The 10,486-nt window shown below is 27.6% G+C and overlaps 2 protein-coding genes across 6 annotated transcripts; both read left to right on the top strand.

Moving 5' to 3' along the window:
- Positions 1-4,361, top strand: LOC133035094 (E2F transcription factor-like E2FE). Of its 5 annotated transcripts, XM_061110792.1 has the most exons (10): positions 9-130; positions 226-436; positions 887-953; positions 1,350-1,427; positions 1,517-1,570; positions 1,669-1,780; positions 2,651-3,160; positions 3,605-3,771; positions 3,853-3,973; positions 4,063-4,361. In XM_061110792.1, exons 3-7 carry the CDS (start codon positions 936-938, stop codon positions 2,716-2,718), a joined length of 330 nt encoding a protein of 109 aa, XP_060966775.1. In that variant the 5' UTR covers positions 9-130; positions 226-436; positions 887-935; the 3' UTR covers positions 2,719-3,160; positions 3,605-3,771; positions 3,853-3,973; positions 4,063-4,361. The 5 variants fall into 5 exon arrangements, with proteins under 5 accessions (XP_060966776.1, XP_060966775.1, XP_060966778.1 ...); XM_061110793.1 differs by having other exon boundaries at positions 1-436; XM_061110794.1 differs by lacking the exons at positions 9-130; positions 226-436 and adding an exon at positions 453-655.
- Positions 4,362-7,433: 3,072 nt separating this feature from the next.
- Positions 7,434-8,611, top strand: LOC115720328 (pectinesterase inhibitor 6-like). Its single transcript, XM_030649481.2, has one exon. It carries the CDS (start codon positions 7,883-7,885, stop codon positions 8,390-8,392), a length of 510 nt encoding a protein of 169 aa, XP_030505341.1. The 5' UTR covers positions 7,434-7,882; the 3' UTR covers positions 8,393-8,611.
- Positions 8,612-10,486: the final 1,875 nt, after the last annotated feature.

Raw genomic sequence — 10,486 nt, 5'->3', positions numbered from 1 at the left:
TAATATAATTTTTGAGAAAATAGCCAATGAGTTACATGCATACATTGAATTGAATCAAGAATAAAAACCTGAAAAACAACACGAGCCGACCCCAGCTCGGGTTCATCAGAGGAGGCGCCAACAAAGATGAGTATGACACACAGACTAAGGAATACGATTAAGATTGGATTGCGGTTCCGCATTTTTTGAGCGAATTCTGACTCCCGCATTTTCTCTCTCACGCAGCTGGAGTACACCATTCTCTTATGGAAAATCTTTCAAAGGTTTCTCACGCATAATCATTCCGATGGCCATTCAAATTCCTGGATACTCAATAATCATTCCAATTTTTACTTGGTTGATTAGATATTGGATATGGGTCTTTGGAAGAAGGACCAGTGATCTTGTGAACCCAGAAAGCGATCTTCGATGTGGTGATTGGATTGTCGGATTTGGGGTTAGTGTAATCTATTTTGTTTGTGTTGAATAGTGCTTCATGTTTTGGATCCAATTGATGTGTTTTGATGATTTGGGGATTAGGGTTTTTGGGCGGTTGTGATCTGTTTTGGATCGTAAGTTTGTCGAATAATACAAAAGCGAAGTGTCTTATTGGGTTGTGGGTTTTGGTTTTGATTTGGGAGGTTGTGATCTGTTTTCCTTTCTCTCAACGCCATCGGTAATGCCTTCCTCAACCTCCATCATCATCTCAGTTTCAAAACAAAGTATTTTGAAAACAGTAATGAATTCGTTTTAATTAGGATTGTATTGTACCAATTTATGTACGAAATGATTTTCAATTTATTTTTGTAGAGTTCTGTGTTGTGATTTTGTTATTTTGTTGAATTTCTTGTAGTATTGTTGCCCTATTGATCCTTATCGTGTTTTTATTATTGGTTACTCTGTTCAGATTGAGGTTTATTGAAGTTTAGGAGGCTCCACCTTTTCTTCATCGAGTTATGGCCCGTTTTGGAAGTGTAAGAGCTCCAACACACATACATATATGTTTTTGTATAAATATATTTTTGAGTTCAAGGCTGTCTTTGGTTTTCCAGGAAAATATGTATTTTCTTAGCAACCAAACAGAGTTAATATAGCTGTAATGGACTATGATTAGGGCTTTATAATGGGTTCATGCTTTGAAAACAGTTTGATGATGAATTGTTTCTTGTTTTTCTCAATATTTTCCTTGAAATAAGTAGAGTAAATTGGATTGGTACAAATTGACCTATATTCAGTGGTCAATTCTGAACTTAAAAGGGTTATTTATTTTTCTGATACACCAAATATTGGATTTCTCATTTTATTTTTCCTTGGTGGTTCTTGTTTTGTGTGAAGGTCTAAGCTTTATTATTTGTTTAATTTAATTATAGGTTCTGGCAAGGAAGGCTAAGAATCAATATACATGGAAAGGGTTTGAGGCTATACCCAAGGCTCTAAAGGAACTTAAGGTAACTACGTGAGTTCAACTTGTTTGAAGTGTAAAATTAGTCTAACAAAAACTTTTGGGACTGATTTTTTGCTCCTTTGGTTACGATAGGATGAGGGTTTGAAGGAGAATTTCAGTTCATTTGATGGCAACGATGATTCAAAAGTAAGTATCAATTGTTTTAGGATTGACAACACTGTATATCCATTTACTAAGTTTTTATTAGTCGAATTTTGATTTGGGCTTAATATTCTCTGTATCAGGTGTCTGATGATGAAGAAGATGATGAGAGAATTTCTGACACTCGTACTGAAAGTCAACCTGACAAATTAAACCCCAGTTTAAATCTCAAATCCTCAGCTTCTTCTAAACCAGGTAATGCTATTTACCATACTATTATTTTGTATATCTCAGCAACTATTTCAGTTTTACAAATTATGTAAAGGAAATATTATCTATGTTATATACTAGAACCGTTCATTTTATAATAAAAAAATAAAATGTTAAATGGCAGCATAAATACTCAAAGTTTTAAATTTATAAGCAGCACAAACTCTATTTATTTTTAGAGGCATAAGTATACCATGTTTGTAAATTGTAATTTTCTTTTAGTTTTGGCAATATAGACTTTGTTTTGATATTATTAAAAGAATATTAGAAGTTACTAATACTATATGTTTCTGTCTAAATTCAATGATTTATAATTTGTGCTTCTTGTTTAAGACAATAGTAAAGTTTTGATTGACGAACTTAAAGAAAAGTTACAGTTTTATTAACATTACTTATGTCGCTACAAATAAATATTGAGTTTATGTCACTTAAAAAATTGAAATTTTAAGTACTTATGCTGCTATTTACTCAAAATAAAAATATAAATACATACATCTATGTTTTAAATGTTAATGTAGATATTTGATTAAGTACACTAATTATGTTTTAACTAACAAGACATTAACAATAGTTGGTAATTCCGTAATTTTAATTTTATACATACATATGCTTTTCATTTTTATTGATGAAGCTATATTTTGTATATTACTACACAATATTTTACACTTTTGAATAAGCTGGTTGGAAATTGGCTATGTACTATTAGTCATGTCTAAAGGATTAATTAATATATTTCACCCGTAGATTCATATGAGTTGAATCAAAGATTGATAGATATTGCCAATTACTGCATTTAGTTTGGGTTTTACTTGTAATTTTTTTCCTTATACTAAGTACAGTTTTTGTTTTTGGCAGAAAATAGAAGGGAAAAGTCATTGGCACTTCTTACCCAGAATTTTGTAAAGGGATTTGCTGGGTTTTAAATTGTCATTGTCCAATTATAATATACGTGGTTTGATAGTTTGATAGTAGATATAGATTTCTCAGGAAACAACATTATGTAACAAGATATAGATTTTTCTGTTTTTCTGTTTTTGTTTAAATATGAATTTGAATTAAATATATATTTTTTGTATTAAATAAATATAAATTTGTTTAAAATAAAACAAATTATATTATTTAGATGAAATATCTGGTGATATTTTAATATAATTATATTGTATTTTTATAATTTATTTTAATATAATTTAAAATATCACATGATATTTATTTTAAGGAAGCAGTTTTATACGAAATATCACCTGATATTTATATGTATGTCCACTATATATATAGCTCAGTAAACTATACTCTATGGTTACGTGCCGAGAATATGTTAAGAACAACGAAGTTACCGATTTGGTAAAGCAATTAAAATCAACTCAGGTAAAAAGAAAATATATAGTAATACTTAACACTTTCAAATGTATAATATATATTGCTTAGTAATTACTAATTACTATCTTGAGACATCACCAATAATGTACTATTATTGCTTAGTAATATATTTATGATTGCGACATATATATTCCGTTGTTTCTTTGGCAGAGATTTTGATCATATTTCACATTACTTGTTAGTGGTTATTATATTTAACAGCCTAGAACAAGAAAAATAAATTTATATATTCGATTGTCATTGCTCTCATTTTATTATAAATTTATTTGTTTTATGTGTTTTAAGAGTTTAATAATATTGAATTAATTAAAAATCATTGATTTTTTTTGTAATTAATATACACAAAAAATTAATTAAAAATCATTGATTTTTTTGTACTTAATATAATATTGAATTCTATTACATATGTAGTTTTTTTTTTTTTGTTTGCAGAAAGCATATTATTGGATTGAAGCTGAAATCATATTAAAAAATATCAACCAAGATTTTTATTACATGTCGTGTGATTTTTGTAATAAGAAACTTATGTTCTACAACGACAACGAAGAAACAGATTGTGAAAATCCAAAATGCGGAAAAAGATGTCTTCCTACACCACGGTAAGCACATTATAAGTAAATTAATATTTGAACTTCTTGCATATTCATACTAACCGTTACATATTCTGTATAAATTATTAGTGCAAGGACATATGTACAACTCGACGATGGTACAGAGTTGCTAGATGCTGTGATGTTCGGTGATGTTGCAGAAAACATATTCTCATGTACTGCAGTTCAATTAAGATCATATTCGGACGAGGTAACTATAAAAAAATAAATATGTAAAATTTATACATTTTCGTACATAGAAATACATTAAAACTTATAACTAATCATTTTTTTTTACAGAAACATAAGTTGTTTGTCCAAAAAACTACGAAGCAATTATCAGCCAAAAAATGGAGAATTCAGTTGTACGTAGATGCAAACCGAACAATGACTTCAAAGTACAATCAGTTCACCATTCAAGCAGTTGAACCAATGGAAGATTAGGAAGAAGTTACCTTTTTTTTTTTTTTTTTTTTTTTTTTACAGTAATTTTATTTTATTTAGTGTTGAGACTTTTCTTGCTGCTGAGCTTGTTTTTCTTTCTCTTGACTTGTTATTTATGGATTTACATGGAGTAGTGTATGCAAGTATTTCATATACCCAATTTTCTAAAAGTAAATAATACGTATTAATTTATTATGATTTATATATACCTAATTATATTTTACCAACCAATTATAATAGCACAAATATTAATTTGATAAAATAAATTATTCGTATGATCATACCTTTACATACAATCTAAATAAGAAGGAATAAAAAAAAATAACTAAACTTTACCTAAAACTAATCTTTACGTGACTCGGCACGTAACTCCTACCTAGTATATATATATATATATATATATATATATATATATGGAGAAGGCTTTAATAGTTACATCAAATATGTAATCATAATGGTTACATTTAGTTTTAATCATTGGATTATTATTGAATTATTACGATTAATTTAAAATTAAATAAAAATAAATAATAAAGGACCTAATTAGATATTTTATTTTCTTATAAAATTATAATTAAGATTAATTTTATTTAAAAATTAAATTAATTATAATTATCAATTTATTTTTGTAATTTGAAAAAACAAATCTTTAATGTATTAATGTTATATCTAAGAAAAACATTTCAACCTCTATCTTCTTTGTCTTTTCTGCTGTTCATTCGTATTTGGAGGATTTTTTTTTTTTAAGAATATTTTTTTGGTATGAGATATTGAACGAAACAAACAAAAATTTTATATTCACAAATGAGTATTCTCAAATTAATCAATTAACAATGATATAATAAATTTTTTTAAAATGATAATAGATTAATCATTACTACCAAAATATCAAATTGAACAAAAAATTAGTTTAGGTAAAAACTAAAAACGATATCAGCACTAAAAATGACATTTTCTTATTATAAAAACATATAATATCTGAGGTAGATTTTAAGACACAATAAAAAAAGCTATTGGTTTATGAAAAAAAGAAAGAAAAAAAAAAGAAAGAAAAAAAGGCAAAAATTTTTTTTGAAGAAAAAAAAAAAGCAAAGTTAATAATTTTTAAATTGGTCTTCTTCTTCGCCGTTATCAACTTCCTTTCCTTCGACAAAAAAAAAAAAAACCCAAAAAAGCCCTAATCACCGCTTCCCCCCAAAATCACTTACTTTTTCTTACTCTTAATTTTTTTCTCTTTTTTGTTTACATAGCGTTTGGTTGGGAGGAATGAAAATATAGGAATAGGAATGGGAATGGGAATGAGAATAGGAATGAAATGGAATAAAATTTAAAATGGATAAAAAAATTGATAAAAAAATAATTAATTTTTTTTTCTTGTTACATTGGAATGGTCATTCCTTCCTTTTTAAAATGGAATAGCCATTCCACCAAAATGGTGGAAAGAGCATTCCATTGGAATGTCATTCCAATACTTTAAAATGCAACCAAACAAATGAATGGAATGAAAATTATTTCCTTTCCATTCCATTCCATTTCATTACCTCCAACCAAACGCCACCAGACTAATACAATTCCTTTCATAAGAAAAGATAAAAATAATTAATAATTAAATTAAAATTAAATATACTATAAATTCCTTTTAATTGGTGGATAGAAATACAAATCTATTAATAAATGACACATCACCTTAAAATTAACAATCATAACAACTACTTAAAAAAAAAATTAATCTTTAACAGAAAGATGAATTTTTATTATTGTGAAAACTTTAGGGGATTTAATAACAATATGTAAAGTTTATGGGGTAAAAATTTAATATGGTAATAGTTTAGGGGTATAAATTTTATTTATTTTAAATATTAATTATTAAAAAAATCTTATTAAGTATTTAAATTAAAAATTTAATATAATTAATTAATTCTAAAAAATAAATTTTTACTTATTGATAACCTGTTATTACAGTAAAAAAAACTGTACCCATCATGCTTATATTAAAATTGTAACCATTGAATAGTAGTATGAAAACTCATATAGGTTACAGCTAATAGTTATAAAATAACATGTTATTTTATTTTTTTTTCGAAAGTAAATAACATGCCATTTCAAAGAATTCGAAAGTTTTTATTTGTATTTAGTAAGGATTTTTTTTCCCAATTCTTCTTTAACTTTTGTGCGGTGAATCATGTAATCTACCGATGGAATCTGTAAATAAAGATATAGTAACTTTTGTTGTGTTAATTACCTTATTGGTCCTAGAACTTTTCAGTCCCTATGTTGTCATTTTGGTCCTTAAACTAAGAAGATTGGATTTGGTATAGAATTGTAGAGAACAGAGTGTAAATGTTCTAATTAGAGAAGAAAATCTTCAAATGGGCTATTTAAAGAATGGTATCATATTTTTCAAAAAAGACCATCTTAATATCATTTTTTTTTTTTTTTAATTATTTTTTTTCAATTTCCTTTAATCAAATCTTCCATTTATAAATCTATATTTTTTTGAAGAAAAAAATAGTAATTATAACGTACTATACAGTTAATGAGTAACATTCTCATTTTGGTAACAAAATAATTAATTATCAGATATCTATTTGAGCAAAAATATATCACTGCACAAATGGAATTTTTCTATCTCAAATCATATATTTTTTTGTTCAAGTATTGATATAAGGTATCTTAACGTGTCAAATATTATATCAGTGTATCGTATTATAAATAGTTAGCTTAACAATGTTTTATATAATTTATTAAGTAAATTGTGTGAAATTTAATATTAAAATACATCAATAGCGGTCACCTTTATAGTGTTTGAGTGTCCTTAGCATTTTCTTTTCTTCTTTGACTATCCCTTAGCATTTTCTTTTCTTCTTTGTCTCACATATAGAGCAAATATATTGGAGGGAGTGTATGTTTATTCCCTTTTGGCCTTGGGTATATTATTTCAAAGCTAATTAGGATTTTTATCTTCTTAATATTGACATTTACTAAATCATACATCCTGAATCTTTTAGGCCGTTAATAATTCTCATGAACTATTGAAATTGTTAGATTTAAAGACCTGTCTAATTTTATTCAATTTGTCAATGTGGTGATTATCCATATACTAAGTTGTGCCCTTAAACATTGATATCTACCAAATCACGACTTATAAATTTTAACACGTATCAAATTGTGTTTTTAAAATTTTTATTCACGTCAGACTTTCTTTAGTAAAATTGGACAAAAATTCTTAAATCCAACAATCTCAATAGTTTAAGCCGAATTTTTAATGATTTAAAAAGTTTAAGAAATATAATTTGACATATATTAAAATTCAGGAATCTAAATTAGGGTGCTAAAGATGAAGAAGTAATCCCCTTCAAGAGAGAGTAATAAACACTACCTAAATAGTGAAGTTTCCTTTTTGGGTTGACAGACAGAGTAATAAACACCACCCAAATGGAGAAATTTCCTTTCACCAAAAATTGGGTATATTTTCCATGATCCACTATTGACTAAAGAAGGAAAAAAGAAACACAGCTCCCATATCTTTATGGTCTAAACCCAAAAATCTCTCTATATAAACACTAATCTTTACAACATTATTCCATCATATTCTCACGATAGAAGTGAAAAAATTAAAACAAAGATATTTGCTTTTATTTTCTGGTTCTATAATCTAAACCAAAAAAAAAAAAAAATGAACACCATTTCGATTTTTTGCTTTGTGACCCTTGTCTCCATTGGTCTGAGCCAAATCCCTCATGTTCAAGGAGACTTGATCTCTAATGCATGTAGCAAAGCTTTGTACAAAGATCTTTGTGAGAAGACACTGCGAGCAGACCCTAGTAGTGGTAGTGCCACTCTCGGTGGTTTAGCCAAAATCGCCCTCCAAGCAGCGGCTTCGAGTGCCAAAAACACCCAAGCCCAGATCACTAGCCTACTCAAAACCGCTACCGATAAGAGTGTCATAGCGGCCTTGAAGGATTGCAGCGATAATTATGATAGCGCCAATGAGGAACTCGGTGACTCGCTCAAAGCTATTGATGCCAAACACTATGACGACGTTAAGACTTGGGTCTCGGCTTCCATGACCGATGGTGACTCGTGTCAGAGTGGGTTCAAAGGAAGCTCTCCTTTGACACAAGCCAATACCAAATTTAGTCAACTTTGCAGCAATGTTTTGGCCTTAACCAACCAACTTGGTTAAATCCAATATTAATCTAGTGTTTATTTTGATTTTTCTAGCCATTTTTTTTTTTAAAAAAAGAATAAGAAATTAAAAGACTATTATAAGAATAAGCAATGTAGGGAAAATGTAAACGATGGAGCTTGTAATTCGTGGTGTGCTCTCAAATAATATAATATTACTACGTTTTGATTTATATATATTGGTTCATAGGTAATTTATTTATTTGCTTCTCTATTATCAATATAGTTTATTTGTAATTTGACAGCTGCGAGACCGGCTGGAATCGTTTTTTTCTTTTCATGTTAAAATGGAATTTTTATTAGCCATAATCAATGTTACAAGATGAGCAATACAATTATCTATTACAATCCTGTAGACTAAGTTTTGCAGGCGACTCTATTACCTTCACGGTAAACAAAATAACATGAGCCAATTTGACAAAAAATCATAAGATGTTGGATATTCCCCAACAACAATATCCTCTACAGAAGTCACGATACCTCTTGATAGCTAAAATTGAATTCAAGCAATCACTCTAAACATAAGCTCGGCCGAAGAGGGCTTTGGCAGGGATGTTACGTGATCAAGAAATAAGCACACAGCACCACCCCACTCATCTCGACCGAATACTTGTCGACATCAACCGCATCATGGACATTCATTTTCAGCAGATCTCTGTTTCCAGACCCTTGGCACCACTGTGTTCGTACCAGTACCAGCCTTCAAAGGCACCTGCAAAGTGGCGAGGGGAAGTCACAACTCGGAACTCGAATCGTTTTCATTTGCTTGTTTTGTTAAATTTCTCTTAGCATAATATATATTAAACTTTTGGATGTATCTTTCTAATCTTATGGTTTGTTTGAATACGTATCTTTAATACTAGTGATTGTTACGTACGTGCCAAGCCAAGTAGTATTAGTTTTATTTAGTATTTTAGTTTTTTATTTTAATTAATAATTAAAATAGTATAATTATTTGAACGATTTGTTTTATAAAAATAAAATATGTGTCAGTATATTTAGTAAGTAAAACATAGTTGTGTTATAATAATGTATGTTATTAATAGTAAAATGTACATTAATCTTCTAATTGAAAAAAGTTCTATTATCTCATTTCATATCTAATAACAGCTACACAACTATATATTTATAGACTTTCACATTCTTTGCAAATTACTAATAAGCACCAATAATATTTTCATATTCTAATATTTTTCAACCTTCTCCTCTTGGTGGTAAAATTAAAAATAAAACTAAAAATAAGCACAAACATATAAGGTAAATAAGCACAAACATATAAGGTAAGCACAAAAATCTCTAAGCCGGCTAAGATGATTTTTTTAATTTAAAAAGAGATTATTAATATTTAAAAGATTGTTTATTTAAAAGATTGTTTAATTTTTTGGGTTTAATTATTGAGTTTATTTTTTAACGGGAGATTAAACCTAATCGTTAAATTTAACAGAATATTCTTTTATTTTTAAGTATATTCTGTTAAACCAAGAATGTTAAACCAAGAAATGCCGTTAGATAGACACTTTTAATATATAAAGATATCTAACGGCAATTCTTGGTTTAACAGAATATACTTAAAAATAAAAGAATATTCTGTTAAATTTAACAATTAGTTTTATCTCCCGTTAACAAATAAACCCAATAATTAAACCCAAAAAATTAAACAATCTTTTAAATATTAATAATCTCTTTTTAAATTAAAAAAATCATCTTAGCCACATATCTCTCTAACAAACATATCTATCTTTGTGTGATTGCAAATATACCACTTCTGTCATTGACCCACTTTTTAGCTTTATAAATGGAGATGTTCATATAATATTAACACTTTACAGAATATTTATAGATATAAACTTACATTACAATGCTATGTTAAAAAAAAAACTAAATAGAATAATCTACTACTCCAATAATAAATTTATTTACAATTTTATAATTACACTAATATTATTTTTAATACATTATTAAATAATATTTCAAATATAAATATTTAATTTTTTCAAACAAAAAATTTGTAATCTTTAAAAATAAAATACATTCAAAATCTTAAAAAGACCAAAATCTTAAATAAAACTAGCAATACGTGGCTCGGCACGTA

The sequence above is a fragment of the Cannabis sativa genome, chromosome 2, assembly GCF_029168945.1.
Source record: "Cannabis sativa cultivar Pink pepper isolate KNU-18-1 chromosome 2, ASM2916894v1, whole genome shotgun sequence".
Lineage (NCBI taxonomy): Eukaryota > Viridiplantae > Streptophyta > Magnoliopsida > Rosales > Cannabaceae > Cannabis > Cannabis sativa.
Note: the sequence above shows the minus strand (reverse complement) of the source record. Positions and strands in the feature narration are given on the sequence as shown.